Consider the following 18,192-nt stretch of genomic DNA (forward strand, 5'->3'; position numbering starts at 1 on the left):
TGCCATCCTTGCCATAAATGCTAATGGTAGAGCAGCCAGAAATGACTTAGAGTGACCTTGTGCTGCCAGAAACATCCCCACAAGGAATTTACCAGTGGTGTAGACTCTGTGAGCCTGGAAGGGGGCATGGCAGAAACTGTGTCATGTTTCTTTCTTCCCTAATGATCCAGTTGGCTCCCTCCCCACACTTCCATGGCACAGACACAGATCTGCCCATCGTCTGTTTTCACAGATACCTTTGGCTTCACTCAAGCTTTTCCCAGTTCTGCTCAGTCTTGCAGTGTTGGCCCATGTGGTGCAAAAGCATCAACTTGTCTGTCATGGCAGACAAGCAACCATCTACTTTCCAAGGACACAAATAAAGGATCTGAGGATGTGCTGTGGTTTCCAGTTCTTGTGGGGATCAGGGTCACCCAGTGCGTGTTTACTTGGAGCACCAGAAATTCCAGGGAGGACTTTCAGATATGAACTCTTGCCCTTTTGAAGAGAAAAGGCAGGGAAGTTCAGGCTTGTTAATCACTCTGCATTGTTTCTGAATATATTCCAAAGATCTCTTGTGAATTAGTTGTTCAGACTCTTGCTACTGCTTCTGTGGGATCTGATTTTACATCCAGGGTGCTGAGCAGCCATTCTGCACACAAGCCACTGTGAACTCTTCCCCCTTGTATTCCTTCCTTGGGCAAAAACCCTCTGAAACTCAGAGAAATGGCCAAGAGCAGGGACCAGATCGAATGATCTGGGCCATCTCTGGGCCCTAATGAAGTGTTCACCCAGATATGGCTAGACAGCACTTGAATTCAAGATTACAAAAAGCCAAGAGGCTTTGCCACCTTTTAACTGCTATGGTGTTCCAGGCTGAGAGGAGGGGCTGCCCAGCTGCCAGTCAGTTTATTATCATTATTATTACATTACTTTAAATGAGTAATCATCTTCATAAAAAGATTATTCCAGAATAAAATTGTGTATCAACTTGCTACTCTGGAATATCTCACTCTAGATATTCCTATTCTGGAAGAAGTTAGAACAACAGAAGGCAGCCCTCACTTGTGGTCAAAAACTGAGACTCTTTCATTGATGGAGCAGCTGCTAATGACAGAGAAATATTTTCCAGAATAAGGGACCTCCTTCCTCTTCTGACCATCAGAAGGAAGAAGTCTCAAGTGTTTGACTGTTTGTCTCTTTGTCTGTAGCAGATCAACCAAGACTTGAACATCCAGCTGCTAAAGGATGGGTACCGGTTAGATGAGATCCCAGATGATGAGGACCTCGACCTAATCCCCCCTAAATCGGTCAACCCTACCTGCATGTGTTGCCAAGCCACCTCCTCCACTGCCTGTCACATCCAGTAGTGAGGCCAGCAGGCTGTGATCAGTGCTTTCCACTATAACTGTAAAACTTAACAGCCATTGCTTCCTCCTATGGTAGGACGTGCACCTCTTTGTGTTCATGGAGCCAGGAGAAGCCAAAAAGTTCATTTTATGATTGGTTAATAAGTTATTTTAAACTATGGTTAAACAAAAGAGAAGTTGCTCATAGTGCCAGACAGTGCCTGGCAGAACTGACTGGTCTGGAGAGCAAACGCGGGAGGGTCCAGAGATGCCTCCTTGGTTTGTGTCGGCACTGGAGATGGTTTTTTTGTAAGGTGTATGTTCCAGAATGGGAAGGGTTAGATGGGGCTGCAGTTACTTCTATCCACCGAAACCAATCCATCTATAAGATCAGGAGTGAGTCTGAGGTGTCAGAGGGTTTTACCTGTGGGAGGAGGTCAGTTCTTAATTCATTCATTAAACCTAATTCATTTGCAGAACCAAAATTATCCCATAACCAGGGCACAGGAATGGGAATGGAGCAGGGCATCTTTCTTATGGCAAGGCTAGCCAGAACTAGCATGACACAATTCATTCACTTGTGAAGAGGATAAATAAGTGGCATTTCACCGTGAGTCAGTACTAGCTAAAACTGTTGTGTCATATATCCAATGAAATCTATCCTTAGTTCCACATTAAATGATCACCAAACACATCAGATTCAATCTGCAATCCATCCATGCTCTTCAGGGATTCAGTCCTTGCCTAAGAATACCATACTTCTGAGTTCAGTCCAGTCACGTATACTGACTTCAGCCTATACTTCATTCATCTTCTACTTCCAAAAATCTTAAAATTTGTTCAGCTAAGAAAAAATGAGTCCTGCAAAAGGCATGACTAGAACTGTGCAGTCTGAAGGTCAGTGCCAGAAAAGCTAGTTGCAGAAAACACATTTTTACAGAGCTTGGCTTTTAATATTCTCTTAATACTGCATCTCTTGGTGCCTGTGGGAGAGATTTGTTAATGCTGAAGGCATCTCTGTGATGGTGTCAGACTTTAGGGGGAGGTTCAGCAACAGCAGGATTATGAACAGCTTCAGCTGAAAAAAACCCATGAGAGGAAATTACTGTTTATCCCATCTTTGCCCACTTGTGAACCAGGCTTGGTCTGTGTTAGAGATGTCCCACATCAGGAGCAATTGTGTTTATTTGGTGCTGGAATAGTTGGGAAACCTAGCATTACATTAGGTGGCTGGATTGAATTGCCAGTTCACCAGCAGATTGCTTTGAATGCAAAATTATTTCTGGAATTAGGAAACATGTCCTCTCCCTGGCCAATCTTACACTACTGGCTCCAGCATACACAGGACTCGGGTGATGGATAGGCTGGCATTTTTCTCAGAGATGAAATCTTTTGCCACAGGCACGACTGTGTGTTTTCCTGCTCTGCTAGGAGGAAGGACCACCTGCCTTGCATCAGCACTTGCTTTAGAGCCTGGGGAAAGGAGAAAGCGAGGGCAATTCTGAGCTTCCCATCAGAATTCCTCTGTCACAAGACAGAGCCTGAGCACTAACCCGAAGGACAGATCCCCCATCTGAAATCTTCATGTAGTGAGTTGAGTCTTTAAAAAGTCCTCTCCATGATTAGGACACTTACTTAATTGTGGGGTTTCACTCTGTGCAGTGCAAGGCATGGTGTCATCCACAGCATGAGCAAAAGAGCAGGCACGCAGGACTCCTGGGCTTTATTATTCACTAGCTGGCTGTGGGCAACCATTAAAGCTGTGTTTTCCCCCCCTCCCTAAAACAGGGCACTGCCACCCTGGCTCCAGGCCACAGAAAGAGGACTGAGTGGTGCTGTTTACTGAGCATCCCTGCCTCCTTGTGCAGAAGTGCTGGTTAACTTGCCAGCTCCTCTAGGAAGAGAGTATTTCTCAATTTAGTTCCGCTCCCCTTCTCATTGCCTAGTAATGCTGAGAGGGAATATTTCCAAAATGTTTCTAAAGAAGCACAAAGCATCAGGTCCCCAAGTCTTTGCTCCTTCCTTTGTGTGTCTGCTTTCCTCTCCATTGCTAGCTCAGATGTGAGGTTAGCAACTTGACTGGAGTGAGAGGAAAGCTCTAACAACACTGTGTAGGGAGAAAAGATAAAAGGGAAAAAGCATTCCTTAAGGAGCCTTTTTAAAAAAAAAATATGGAGAATGTAGTCAAAACCTAACAGAAACCCCATGGTCAAGCCAAATCCTATAGGACATGGCTGAGTCTCTTTAAATATTCACTCTTCTAAAGCAGTTCAGCATTGGTACCATGCAACATCTTCATTGCATTTATCCTCCTGGGTCAGTCTTTGTGCCTTCCAGCTGGCCTGCACACACTCAGCCTTTCCCACAGCCCTTGCTCAGGAGCTCGGAGCATTTCAGTGTGCCTGTTAGAGCAACAAGGCATCTGTTTACATGGGTCAGCCTTGGGAAACTGCAGGTCCCACAGGTCTCCGTCATGCTGCTATCATGTTCAAAGACAGAATGAAGCTTGCTGAGATGGTATCTCCCAGGGCTAACACCTTCCCTCTGAAGGACAGACCTTCCCTGATAACCACTGCCCCATGGCATCATAGCCAAGTCCTTTTATTGCCCCTATTGCTGTTTTTTACCTGCCATGTGCCCTGAGGTATTCCCCAACCCTGCAACCCTGCAACTGCCCTCAGCCCTTTGCATTGTGTTGTAGCGTATGAAGGCCCAGACTCAGGTTGTGGTGCAACCAGAGACACTTTATTGCACAGAGAAGCTCATATTTATATCTCTGAGCCCGGATACAAATTCCATCTGTATGTACCACCAGGCTCAGGGCAGAAACCATTCATGCAGTTACATAGCTATATATCACTACAAGCATGCAAACACCTCTTTGCTACTAGATAACCATGTTTATTTTTCTTACTTCCCTTCACAATACCCAGCTGTTCTCTCATCTCCTGCCAGATCAGACATTCTCCATCCTCCTCTCATGCATCTCTCTTCAGACATTCTCTATCCTTCTCTCCCACATTGCTTGATGTGTATCTGCCTCCAGCACAACCCTTTAGGGTCCCTGGGAGGGAGGGAAATTAATTTAAATGTTAACTACACTCAGTGCTTCCTCCAAATACAGACAGAAGCTCAAGCCAAGTGTTTTTCACTGCACACAGGAGTTGTTGGTTGCACAAATAGCTGTTTTGGCATGACAGTACAGGCCAATGCCATGAAATGGCAATATTTTGGGCTCTCCTCTCTATACTTTGTGTTCATATATTTTAATAGGGGGATAAAGTAGGGGAATAAAGGGTGGGGAAAAGTAGTTACCTGTGTAGGGTCATTATCAGGAAGGCTGAATGGATTAAAGCAATGCACATGTGGCTATCAGAAAATTGAACACTAACTCTTCTGCACCACAGTCCCTTAAGCAGGTTATGACCATGGGGCATGTTTGTTGGCTTGTTATTGAATATGATGGATAGCCTGGCGGTATGTATTTACTGCAGATTGGGCTGGCTCTCCCTATCTGGTCTCATGTTCAGACCTTTGCTTCAGCCAGGTTTTCCTTGTGCCCTCATTGGAGATTATGCTGTGGTGACTTCCCAGGAAGATGTATAGCTATGTGGCCATTCTGGCACTGCTCTCCTTAAACCAGTCTCTGCTGCCATGGGCCAGAGAAGGCAAAAGCAAAGAGCATGGACCCTGACTCTCTGTCACAGCATTATAAAGCCCTAAAATCTACAGAGACACTGGACACTCTCCTATACTGCAGATTGCTTGCAATAAAGCAAATTGTTCCTTGTTCCAGTCTTTGCATCAAACCAGATGATCTTCTCAGGCCCCATTTTCAGTCCTAAGTCATACAGAATACCAAACAGAGGAATGCCATGGAGTATGAAAGGCTGCACCACTGTCCATCTAAATTACCATACAAATAGGATAGCTTATATTTATGCTGGTGCCTCCACAAAGGAATTTGCATTTGATGCCTCCTAAAGCCAGACTGGCTTTTTGTTAGGATTTTATGTCATTTTAGTCACCAAATTACCTGACTTTAAGCAAATTCTTTCCTTTTATCAGATGTTAATTTTTCCCTTTAATGTGAGCTGACTTTGGACTCCAGGGTCTTAGCACTCAACTCAGTCTCTACAGTCAGTCTGCAAACACCCTATTTCCAGAGATCTGTGTGAGGGGGACTATCAATACTCTCCTAGTGTTGAGGAAGGTCTCTAGATAGGATGGTCTAGTCTGCTTTTCTGGTGGTTGTTTGGTTCTTTTATTCTGGTTCTTTGGCTGAAAGAAGGCTGATGTCCAGGCAACCATCCCAAAGGATCATTTGATGTCTTATCAGACACATCTTGAAGCCAACCCTTGGCAGAGCCACTGGATCATATCTGACATTGCTGCATGTCTATCACCAACATGTGCACTCGGCCATTGGGCCTGCTATTCTGTTCTGGCTGTCTTGCCTGCAGATGCCTTGCAACTGCAAAAGCAGGTGTCCAAGCCTGATGCATGGATTTTGAAAGGGACTTCAGGACACTGTGCTACCCCGTGGATAGGATGGACTCAGCTGCTTTTGGTTTGGCTCTCTGGCTCCTTTCTCAAAAGGAGGCACCCACTCTGCTCAGCTGTATGCTGGCTGACACACTGATCTGCAATCCTGAGCATAATCCTTTCCTCTCCATGCAGAGTCTGTCCTCAAGCTGGCCTGCAAGCTGTACAAAGGCATGCAGGAGGCTTGAAAAGTACAGCGCACTGTATGTGACTCAACAGAAACATGAAGATGCTTTTGAAGAAAGGAAGGACCTAGCTGGACACCAGATGGAATGACAGGAAAAGGAAAACAAGCAGTAACTAGAAAGGTTGCCAAGTGCTGTCTTGGCCTAGGGCAGATCCCAGTTGTCTGAGTTAATCTATCTCAGTACAGTACTAATACCAGCAGGGAGCAAAGCTCACTTTCAGATGCACACACCAGAAACACTGTGTCCCTGAGCTGGCACCACAGCCAAATACTACTGTGGAGAGTCTGCTGGACTGTTAGAACACAGAAATGAGATCTAGAATCCCTTGCTGCTGTTGGCACATACTACAGATTTGCTCTAACCTCAGGCAAGTCACATCTCCTCTTGATGTATGTTCCCTTCTGCAGCACAGGGAAGAAAACTGCCTTCCCAAGATGCTACCAACACCTTGCATGGATGTTGCCAAGTGTGTGGCAGACACCACTGAGGATAGCTCTGCAAGCAAGATGCAAAAAGCACACTATAGAAGTTTTATGTGTATTTTCAAAGTACTACAAAGAACAGCAACACAACTCTGCTTTCCCTCTGTTTACCACCTTCTGATGTTGCTTGCATGTGCCAGAAAGCTACAGGGTGGAGGTTAGTAGAGAGATTAAACAGTTTTGGAGGCAGATGTTTGGCAAGGATGTGTTTCCCAGTTATTTGGCAGCTGGCTCTTGCACAGCTGGCTTCTCAATCTGCATGCTGCCACAGAGAATATGTAAGAAGATTTGGTGGACCAACAGCACCATCCCCTGCTAGTGGATTTAAGGAAGTTAAGAGTGCAACTGGGATAGTGAGTGCTGATGGGAGTGAAGAGAGCATTGAAGGGTTCCTTTGGGATATTCCCACGGCAGTTTTGTGCTCTTACTTTTAGCATCCATGTAATGATCTGAGGGTATAAACTGGCACTTTTGCCAGGGCTCTTCCTTTACCATTCTCCCTTAGAGCTCACACGGGGTATGGCCACTCTTACCTAGAATGAAGCAGGCTTTGTTACCTGGCTGCTGCTTGGCTCAGCAAGCACAGGTTGCATGTGCCACTCTAAATATACCCTGGCTTTGACTTCTACCACCCTTCAGAGCTGAGTCTTCACATCACCCTCCTTCCTATTTCTACTTCTCATATCTCAAAAGAAACATCTGCATAGATGGGCAGTGCCACAGGGCAAGCTGGGCTAGGTTGAGCCTAAGGGGAAGTCATGGGAAGGTGTTAATTTTAAGGTGCTTTTCACCTCTAAGAGAACATGGCATCCTTGTCACTTCCTTTCAAGGCTTTCCTGTGTCAGGGATTGCTCCAAACCTTGAACCACATCTCATCAGACAAACCCACCTCTGTTACAGAGCCACACAAGCCCTGAAGCAGAAGGGTCAGCAACTTAGCATAGAGGAAGAGGTGACCTGGGATTACCTACAGAAGATTAATGCCAGACTGCATTAAAACCAGGTGCAGGTTTCTCACAGGGGCTGGCATCTTTATTTTAAGTCCCTGTATTGTGCAACTGAGCTGCTGCATTGCTTCCAAAAAATTACAGCTACATCCTCTCCTTTGGCCCCCTTGACATTGGTGGCAATCCCAGGATCACAGCAGCTAAATGCTGACTGAGCACTCCTCTGACATCTTGCTGAGAAGGCAAAGGCCAAGGACTAATTGAGATTACATGGAGCAAAGCACCATGGCCCACACAACCATGCAGCAAGGCACATCACAGAGTGTCATGGACACCAGCAGGACAGGTTGCAGCTTCCCCTGGTGCCTGCAGAGAGCAGCTTTTCCCATTGCTTCCCAGACCCAGTTGCCAGCAGAAACTGGTGGTGGCTCCAAGCCTTTCTCTTTCTGTAATAAGCTGCTCCAGCAAAAAATGGATTTGCTCCTGGAAGGAGCCCATCTCACTGGTTGTGCCTGGTCTGTGGAGCCATTCCATAGTAACAAATAGTGATACAGGTGGTAAGATTGCATCAGGGAGTGGAAGGTACAAAAGAAGCCTCATTAAAATGTGACTGTCTCAGACATGTCACTGGAAACCAGCACAGCAGGCACCAGGAAAAGGCCACCAAAAGGCCATGCTGAGATAAGTCCCATTATCTACTGAGATGTTTGCCTTCCCAGAGCAGCATTTCTCCCCTAGTTGCCCATCCAGCTGCCCCAGATGAGCTCACCAGGAAGAACTGCTCTCCAACTGGGCTGCCTTCTCCCTTCTGCACTGGTCCCAAAAGAGCTGTGACTCCTTTTGTTACCCACCTTCCTCAAACCTGCATGATTTGGGAGACATGAAGTTTACTGGGAGATGTAATACAGACCCACAGAGAGAGCTGGAAAACTTGGACAAGCTCTCTTCACAACAGCCCTTCTTGTTTTTATCACCTTCATCTCCATCCCCAGTTCACTGATTTCTCTGCTCAGGTTTTTGCACAGAAAAGCTGGGATAGCAGCTGTGTTCAGCTTGTAGCTGCCTCTGTCCTGAGACAAACCCAAGGCAAACATCAGACCAGTGGGAGATCCAACAACTGTGATGGTGGGTGAGAAAGAGAGCAGGCTGGGATTTCTCATCATGTGAAGGCAGTGGGTCTGAGGGTTAGCCAGGCTAGTGTAAAACCTTGGTGTGATCCAGCAAGCTAAGCCAGCCACTTTCACCCTCCTGGGCTCAGCGCTGCGGGAGGTCTGGGACCCAAGCACCAGGTCCCAGGCTTGCCAGCCCATGTGCAAATAGACTGGAGACCTGCAGCAGAGGCACAAGTGGGAAGTCTGTTGGCTGTACCCTTGCTATGCTGGGGCAGGGCACTGTTGAGATGCTGTGGTAGGGCTGTAGTTGTGCAGGGAGAAAGACTCTTGCAGAGGATGAAGTCTTTGCAGGGGAGAAAATTCAGAAAGTGTTTTTTTCTCCCCCTTTTTGCACATTTTTAACCATTTTTACTCCTTCCACAGGGGTTAATGAACCTTCAGTTTAATAAAGAAGGAAACGAGCCACCATTAAATAGCTTTCTGAAGGGTTCTGAAAGCAGGCACCACTTGCATGCAGAGCTGGTCTGTGCCTAACATGCAACTTCCAGACCTCATTGACATGATGGTCAGTGCTGACTCTCCCATCCCAGTCCCCACAGCACACATGGTGACTCAACTACAGGATGTACAAACAGCCACAGATTCCCAAACTGACGAAGAATCAGGCCAGGAAATGGGGAAAGCAGCAGTGACAATAGAAGGATGACTAGTTGTCACAGGTAAACTTCAGTATCTATGTCCAATGGCTAGTTCTAGAATCACAAGCCTTGTTATATTGCACACGTCCTCCTTCCACTCCTTTTCTCAAAGCAGATATCATCTTCCCCCCCATCCTCCCATGCACTACTGATGAGCATCAGAGGTATGCACCAAAGTTACTCTCAGCCCAGTTCTGCATCCCTCTCTCCCACCTGAACTCAAGGCAGTCCAGACAGTTGATGGCCATCACAAGTCTTTATTTTTAGTAACTCCGCTTGGGTTTCTTTCCTTGTGTACCATAGCTTCCTCCCCGTGTACTCTAGCAGGGCAAAACAGGAAGCTCCAACCATGTCCCAAGAAGCTTTTTCGGCCCCTGGCAGCACCTTGCAGACGTACACCTCACTGGGAATGTACTGGGTCAATGTTGGTGAGATCTGGCGCTGCTGATCTTGCGTAGGTGGCAGCTGATGGGGATCCACCAGGAGAAACTGGCAGGAAGTGGCTACTGTCCCTTTTTTTTTTTTTTTTTTTTTTTTTTGAGGGAGAGGGGGATTTTTTTTGGCATTATGATTATTGTCCACCTTCCAGTGGCCAAGTTCTGGGTTGCATTAATAACTGGGTTTAATTGGCTGTCTGGGCAGATATGGAGCTTCACACCAACCTTAATAGCAAACACCACGGCTGTATCCAGAGCCTGGATACAAGCTGGGTTTGGAGAAGCCTGGCAAAGTGCTTTCAGCAGGCTCCAGGTAGCCGTTTCTGGCAGACAGGGAAATAGTACTCCTCAGAGTCCGGATCAGATCTGCACTTCCATTTCGTGTCCTTAGCTTGGAAAAAAATCAACCCAAGCAAACGCTTCCCAGGTCTCATTTCCCCATGTGGTGCCTGGTGCCCCAGGGGAGGAGATGGCAGGAGACATTTGGGGGTCACTGAAGGTAAGATCCTTTTTGGATGTATTTAATGGAAATATCTTTCAGGAGGAGAAGTCTCCTGACCTTTGTGTTAATCTCAGAGCAGGAGATGAATTTCCAGCTGTCCTTGCATATAGTGAAACATAGCTGAAACAGCCAAATGCAAAGTACAGTTAAATGTAGGGTTTGACCTGAATAACCTTTTAATTAGGAAGATGAATTTGTTGTAGCTTGACTTTAGTCCATGTTAGGAACCTGCTAATCATTTGACATGCAGAGTGTATTAATGCTCCACTTGGCCATTGGTTTTATTATCTGGGTTTGGGAGTTTTTTCACTCCTGAAGCATCAGTCTGCATCTTGTATGGTTTTTTTTTTCTTTTTTCCTGTTCAGAACATGTAGCACACTGTTGTACTACTGTTCCTATCTGTGCAGAGTATTGCCTTAAACAGATCAGTTGTGTTGTGGTTTGGTTTGGGTTGTCTTTTTTCTACCATCAGTTTTATGCATTAATTTATTTTAAAATGTGGGGTTTTTTGAAAAACATGAAATGTATAATAGTTTTTTTTAACATTTCCATTGCAGTATTTATCATTGTTACTGTCTGTGTGTAGTGTAACAGAATTAATATTAAACAGCATACATATGAAAAACAGCCTGCCAGACTGTCATTGGAGCGAACTGTGGTGAGAGGGTATGAACCACACCATCTCATCTGAGCCCCCAGCAATCGCAGATACTGAAATTGAGGGGGCAGCCTTCATTCCATGGCCAATACCAGCTGCTTGGGCTCAGTAGAAGCAGCTGATGTGGAGTTGTGCTATATGGCACAGTTAAACCCACTGGGGCCAACCAGCCCCCAGCCAGCATTTGGGAAGGCTTCTCCTCAAGGCAGTAGGAAGGCACATTGGGTGGGACCCAGCCCCTGCACCTGGGCTACACCTCTCCTCCTGACAGCTACAGAAGCAGAAGGAAGTGCTGCATCTATACAACATTGATGGGTGAAATAACCTTTTCTCCAGCCTTGCAGTCATTCCTGCCCCTTAAAGCTGTTGGCATAAGAATCAAGCACTGATTTTATAGTCTAACATCAGCAGCTGGAAACCCTAGGGACTGCTGGGGACAGGGGACAGCTATGGGGGGCCACTGGCTCACTCTGACAGCTGACCCAGTGCAGGGTGAGTCATCCCCCCAACCAAGAGGCTCAGACCCCACCTCTCTTCAGAGTGGTGCTCCCCAGATTGTGCCCCAAGGCCACAGGAGTGAGGAGGGAGAGGCATCACTGACATCCCTGTGTCCACCCTCTTCCCCCCCCCCCCGGCTCCCAGGAGGGGACAGGGCCTGAGCCTGGCTCAACAGAGACCAGCAGGGCATGAAAAAAATCAATGGCAGATTTTCTTCATTTCAACAGCACGTTAATCACATTTACCTGGATGCATTTGGGTGCCCTAGGCTGCCCAGCCCCACCATCCCACAACAAAAAGAGCAGGGCTCAGCAGCCCTTCAGGAGGACAGGTTGGCATCCACCCTGCCAAGATGGACATGAGTCTTCACTGGTCATCCCCAAAAACATGGCAGCAGAGGGGTTGGGCTTCTGCGAGCCCTCACAGGGCTGGAGGCGGGAGCAGAGCGGGTCTCTGAGTCAGCACTGTGTGACAAGCCAAGCCAGAGTAGGGTTTCTGCTCAGCTCACCATCTCAGAGAAAAGCAAACCCGGTTCACGCATATCCCTCCCTGTCATAACCTGACTGCCTCTGTGCTGAGATAGATAAGGATTGCTTACTCCAGCTGCAGAGCCCATCACAGCACTCAAGACAGAAGAGCAAATGAACCGCACAGGGTCACCTAAATCCAACTTTTTAATTAAAAAGGGCAGACAGAGCAGGTGGTAAGTCCCCTGGCTACCCCAGCAGACTGAGCCAGAAGTGCCTGGTGCTGTACCCTGGCTGCACAGGTGCAGCGCTGTGTGCACACAGTTGGGTTACTGCAAGATTTCCAAGGAAATATGGGAGAGAGGGGCTGGAAAAACAACTACTGATCCTGCACCTCCCAAAATAAAATTATCTTGACTAGGATCAGCTGAAACTGTTTCCTACCATTGTTAAGCTAATTGCCTGCAGGAGGGGAGGAAGCCCAGAGCCAAGACAAAGCTAGGAGGGTGCAGCTGTGGCCATGGAGTGATGCAGTGTCATGGTTTAACCCTAGCTAGCAACCAAGCACTACGCAGCTGCTTGCTCATTACCCCCACCACCACCACCTGGAGAGGTGGGGAGGGGAACTGGAAAGGGATGTAAAACTTGAGGGTTGAGATAAGAACAATTTAATAATTTAAATAGAATAAAAAGGTAAGAACAATAATAATAACAACAGTTATAATGGAAAGGTGGGGAAAAGGAACAAAATCCAAAGGAAAAGGGAGAAAGGAAAACAAGTGATGCATAGTACAACTGCTCACCACCTGCTGACCGATGCCCAGCCAGTACCTGAGCAACGATCCCCAGGCCCCAGTTAACTCCCCAAGTTTATATACCAAGCACGACGTCCCATGGTATGGAACACCTCTTTGGCTGGTTCAAGTCAGATGACCTGGCTGTGTCCCTTCCCAGTTTCTTGTGACCCTCCAACCCTCTGGCTGGCAAGGCCTGAGAAACCAAAAAGTCCTTGACTTAGTATAAACATTACCCAGCAAGAACTAAAAACATCAGTGTGCTATCAACATTGTTCTCATATCAGAGCCAAAACACAGAACTGTACTAGCTACTAAGAAGAAAGTTAACTCCATCCCAGCCAAAATCAGGACATGCAGGCAGCAATTGTGCCCTAGCCTGGGACCTGTTATTCTTGGTAGTGCAGCCACAGGGCTGACAGTCATCAAATCTCCCTTCTCTTACACTATGATATCACCAATGGCTTAAGCACCACCCTGGGCTGGTAGAGCAGTAGCACCAGGGCCCTATTCCCTTTCCTGAGTGGGCTGGGAGCCTCCAGCTCCATGCAGTGCTGCTGATCCAGTGGGGTACCCTGGGACCCTCCAGGAAAACACAAGACCCCTGTCAGTACTTACACTGACTCCTACTGCCGGTCAAAAAGACCATCCAAGAGCAGGCTCCACTGCAGCTCTGGAAAGAAAATAAGTTTGTGATGCAAGTAAATGCCACAGGAGAAGGAAACCTTAGGACAGGGGTCCTCAAACTACAGCCCGTGGGCTGGATACAGCCCCCCCAGGGTCCTCAATCCGGCCCCTGGTATTTACAGAACCCTCCCGCCCCCCCCCCCCCCCCCCCCCCCCCGCCGGGGGTTGGGGGGGGGGAACCAAGCAGCCGCAGATGACCTCCTGCCACTTCATCTGCGCACCGGCCCCCTGTTTAAAAAGTTTGAGGACCCTTGCCTTAGGATTTCTACCCCAACCTGGTTGTGGGTGCTTGGTGCCGGGCAGGTGGTATGGGGACTCATGATGTGCCTTGCTGCACGGCTGTAATGGGGGGGGGGTCATGCTCCCTGGTTTGCAAAATGTTTAATACCCCACAGCCTGTGCTTGCTGGCTTCTTGTCTCCTGGAGCTGCACCCTGCAGTGGCTTCAGGCTTATGGGGCAGGTGGTTGCCAGTACAAGTTCTCACGTTAGCCCTGTCCATCAGTAGGTTTCAGAGTGTGCAGGGAGAAGGATCTTGATGAGGAAGGGGAAACTGAAGGAGTGGCATAGCTCAGCCCAAGGCTGATGCCTAACACGATGGTGATGGGGGAGCAGATCAGGTGGCTCTGAGAACTGCTCCAACACACAGCTTGCAGGCTTGGCTCAGCTTGGGGGGGGGGGGGGGGCTCTATGCCAGGGAGACCCTACAGGGGCCAGGTGGGAGATCTGAGCGCTGCAACACCTCTCCCAGCCCTAGTCCTGGAGGAATCCCTGAGCCGTGTTATCACTCTGGGCGGGGTGTCTGTGGGACATCACACGCATGCTGTGGAAGTGCAGCTCTCCCCACATGGGCTAAAAAGAATGCAGGCTCCAATGTGAAGCACATTGCAAACTGGCTCATCTCTTGCAGCCTTGCTAGACTGTGCATTATAATAAGGGAGCTGGCAGAGAGCATGGAGAGGGATGTCACCACTGTGCAGGGACAGAAATGGCTCATGCAACCGGAGTACCTGTCTGCCCTGCAAGACCCCAGCCCTCTTGGGCTTTGTCAGCTGTAGGAAATTGGCTTTATCCTGTAACCCGCTTCTCAACCTCTGCTGGCCCCATACCTGGCAGCCCCAGTGCACCCACCCCATATCCTGCTCTGCAAAGCTCCCAGATGCCTACGGACACCCTGGGTGCAGGGGGAAAGGAGCCAGTGATGCCTGGCCATTTTCCATCCCCCAGCTTTGGGCGAGTGGGAAGCTTTTCAGGGTGAAATCACGGTGCTGCTGCAGCCCCCATGATCACCCACCACAGAGGAGTGGGGCTTGGCGCTTGTGGCAGGTCTCTGGTGTTAGACCCTGCCCAGTAATCGGCTTCACCGTGTGCCCCAACACCCACGAAGGCAGGCACTGCCGTATGGCCTGGGCATCTCTCCCCACTCACTGCTGTCTCTAGGGATTAATGATGACCCCTGGTGCAAAATCTGGCAAGCCAATGTCAGCCTGAGCAGCTGATTAAGGCAGTGATGCAGAAGTACTACAGGAATGCCATCAACCCTGCTGGCTGGCCAGGTCTGAAGGTACTGCTGAAGTCCCAACCATCCCCCTCCCAGCATCACACAGGGCATGTCCCCATGGGTCATGGGGACAAGGTCTGAGGGTAGTGGGAGCAGCTCTGTTCATCCCCCCCTTTTGCATCCTGTGTTCCCCCCCACAGTGGTGAAGAGGCCCTCCCTCAGCATCTGCACTTGTGGCTTTGATGTGGCTGCCCATACCCATCTCCACACTGAGACTGTCCTGGTCCCAGGGATGTCTGCAGATCCCCAGAGCTCGCTCCCCGGGTGGCCCCTAAATACCCCCTGGTTGTAGGTACTGCCTGGGGGACGCCCTCCTGGCATACCATATCTTCCAGGGACCAAGGTTGTGTGAGCAAGGATGAGTGAGTGACTGATTGGCTGGAAGTGGTGGGTGTCACCTCCATACAGAAATTTAACAAGGACTCTGGGAGCAGCACCTCTGACAAGCCCTCTGGCCCCATGGCACTGCATTTGGGGGAGAGGGGGAACAGTCGGGATGCTCTGGCCATCCCCTGCATCTCTGGTACCACAGGACACCACTGCTTGTCGCTTTCATGTTGTGAAGTACAAAACAGTTTTTGTCAAGGAAGACAAATACATCCCCTGGAGAATGGGTCCCTACAACAGCACAGCCTGGAATAAGCACTCTCCTCCTACCTCCCCCTCCTGCCCAAGGTCGGGTCTGGCCCCTCCTGCCCCACCCCCTCAAACCAGAGCTGCCAGCACCTCAGGCGCTGCAGAGAAAGAGTGGCAATCCTGCAAAGGCGTGCCATTGCTCCTTGCAGGACACAAGGATGGAGACCTTCCTGCACAACATACCCATGCCATGCCACCCAAAACGTGCCTGCCTCAATCAATCTGATAACTACTGAAGAGGGTCCCCCATGGAGAGTCGGCCAAGTCACGACAATCACACCAATATGGCTACATGCTGTGTTCACTTTATTAAACAAACAGGTCATATTTATAACTTAAACCAACCGCTCACACGACTCTACACACAGGTGATTGGATAAGAGTCTCTGGCCACGCGGGCGTCCGTGTCACTGATCGGTGAGCATGCTGCAGGCACCTGATCAGAGTGTGCCAATGACAGTGTGTGGATTTCTTGGTTCCCAGGACTTGCTCTGCACCTGGCTTCTTGTTTGTGCACAGCTTGTTTTCTTTCTCACACTGCTTGTTCCAAGGACAATTTAAAGTTACTCTGCAGCTTCAACTATCAGGCCTGGGTTGTCCAACACGGACAATGGTAACATATGTCCTCAGTCCTTTAAAAATTCCTCTACAAACTACCATTGCCCTGCCCCTGTGCTTCTGCTGTAGCTGTGCCTGTGCCGTGCCAGCAGCTGACAGGCTGGTTGCTCCTCCTCATCCTTACCCTTGCCATCCCTCTGCTTGCAGAGGGAGGTGGCCACCAATATGCTGCACAGGCTGTCACGGCTCTCGCCACTGTCCCTGCAGCCTGTGTATACTGTGATGGGGAGGGGATCCTTCCAGGGCTACTACAGCCCCTGCTCTGGGCACCACTACTGCCTGTGAAGGATGGGCTACTACATCAGTGGGGGCCCCACCATTCAGAAGGCATCTCCACATGCTAGCAGAGAGGGCTGTAAAGCTGAGATGGCTTTCCATGGGATGGGATGGGTTGGGTTGGGATGCACATGACCTGTTCTCGAGGCCACTGCTCACCCTACTTCTGCTGTCTCTTGCATGAATATCCTGTGCTGCAGTTACAGCCCCACAGCAATGGTCTGTGCATCTACACATCACCCCAAGCCATCCTCCCTGTACACAAACCCTAGGTGCAGACAGGTTCAATGGGGAGAGTGCTCCAGGCAGGGTGCCCTGGGGGAAAAGCCTATTATTTTTTCCTGACACCAGCCAGCCACTAGGTCTCTTTTCATTAGGTTTTCATGCAAAATTACTCAGAGGATTATTCTGGGGGTGATGATATGGGCTGCGGACCCTGAGGGGTAACAGGTCCCATCATGTTGCCCACACAGGCAGCAATGCAGCTGCTGCACCTCCGTCTCACAGGATAAATGGACATGACTGGATGCCATTATGATGCTGGGCTCTGGAGTGTGTTGTTGCCACCTGCAGAGAAGCAGTGACCAAATTTACTCCCAGGGCAGACGTTTCTATTCTCGGTCTTATCCTGCAATCCTTGGGACTGTATGGCACCTGAAATCTTGCTGGCACCCCTAAGCCTGACTGCATATAGCTCAGCATCTCTCAGATTTTTGGGGCCACATCAGTGTTTCCTGTGCTGCTCTTGTATTTTCTGTCATCATCACTTGCTCTTATCCAAGAACCTGTTCTCTGGTCACAGTGTTCTTCCCACAGTAATCAGCCCTGTCCCTTACCTGCTGCAGGTCCAGCAGCACCTTTTAATCCCCACATGTTTACCTTTAGGATGTCTCCATTGCTGAGGCAGCTCTTTTCCTGGAACAGCCTTGAGGAAGCAGCAAAGGGCAAGGAGAGGCTGTTCAACCAGCTTAGTCATCACTCTGCTACTACATCAACCCCCACAGTCCAAAATTAGGCTTCAGGCTTGCAGAAAACATGCAATTGGCTTTAAATTCGTGAGCCCAGAAGCTAAAACCAAACAACAAGAACAAACTGAGAGTGCTGGGTTCCCTGTAGATGTCCCTATGCCCAAGCTTTGGTGAGATGCTTCTCAAGGTTTTCTCTGCTGAGAAACAGGCAGATTTGCTTGGACTTGCATGGCTCTGTGAATGAAGGTTTTAGGTAAATGACAGTGCAAGGGTGAGTGGGCATTTGCAGGGTGGGAGACCCACTGGAAGCAGCTGACTGAGATGGCAATGCCAGGGAGCTTCAGCTCTTCTTTCTGGGCTTTGCTTTGGTCTCAGCACCCAAAGACACACCCCAAAGTGGATGGGGGCAGCTGTGTGTCTGCTTCTTGCCCCTAAATGATGCAGGCAGCCAGAAGCATGTTTTCTGCTCTTCCTCACTGGAGTTTCATCCTCCTATGGCTGCTAACTTTATCTCCTCTCTTAGGTGGGACACAAACCACTTCAAGAAGACAGGAGTCCAGAGAGACAGCTACACCATTGTCACGGTCCACTCAGTGGACTCATGATGGTTCGTTTACTATGATCTTGAGGCACAAAAAAAAAAGGCGACCACACCAAGGGGTTATGCTTTGATCAAACAGCGCAACTTTATTGTTTGCCCGTAAAGCGGCATGCAGTAAATAGAGTGACAGGAAGGGAAGAAAAGGTAAAGTAAAAAGAAAAGGAAAGAGGATTATAGCTACCACCACAGG

At 48.8% G+C, this 18,192-nt stretch overlaps 3 protein-coding genes across 6 annotated transcripts in view; all 3 read left to right on the top strand.

Annotated features, from left to right (window-relative positions):
* LOC130142150 (protein FAM219A) overlaps positions 1-9,153 on the top strand; it is a 93,181-nt gene extending 84,028 nt beyond the window's left edge. For 2 of the 4 annotated variants that reach the window (XM_056323631.1, XM_056323634.1), the window contains exon 5: positions 1,191-9,153. In XM_056323631.1, coding sequence (XP_056179606.1) covers positions 1,191-1,349 — 159 coding nt within the window. In that variant the 3' untranslated portion in view covers positions 1,350-9,153. The remainder of the gene's footprint in view (positions 1-1,190) is intronic. The other 2 variants (XM_056323633.1, XM_056323632.1) reach the window with 2 other exon arrangements.
* Positions 1-18,192, top strand: part of LOC130142145 (uncharacterized) — a 438,873-nt gene that overhangs the window by 358,411 nt on the left and 62,270 nt on the right. The window lies entirely within an intron of this gene.
* On the top strand, positions 9,650-17,882 carry LOC130142109 (spermatid-specific manchette-related protein 1-like). Its single transcript, XM_056323555.1, is given in 11 exon segments — positions 9,650-9,711; positions 13,224-13,285; positions 13,288-13,358; positions 14,783-14,794; positions 14,796-14,926; positions 15,465-15,549; positions 15,552-15,578; positions 15,689-15,764; positions 16,303-16,478; positions 16,480-16,517; positions 16,616-17,882. Coding segments are annotated over 11 exon segments (903 nt in total). The 3' UTR covers positions 16,779-17,882.

Source organism: Falco biarmicus, chromosome W (genome assembly GCF_023638135.1).
Source record: "Falco biarmicus isolate bFalBia1 chromosome W, bFalBia1.pri, whole genome shotgun sequence".
Lineage (NCBI taxonomy): Eukaryota > Metazoa > Chordata > Aves > Falconiformes > Falconidae > Falco > Falco biarmicus.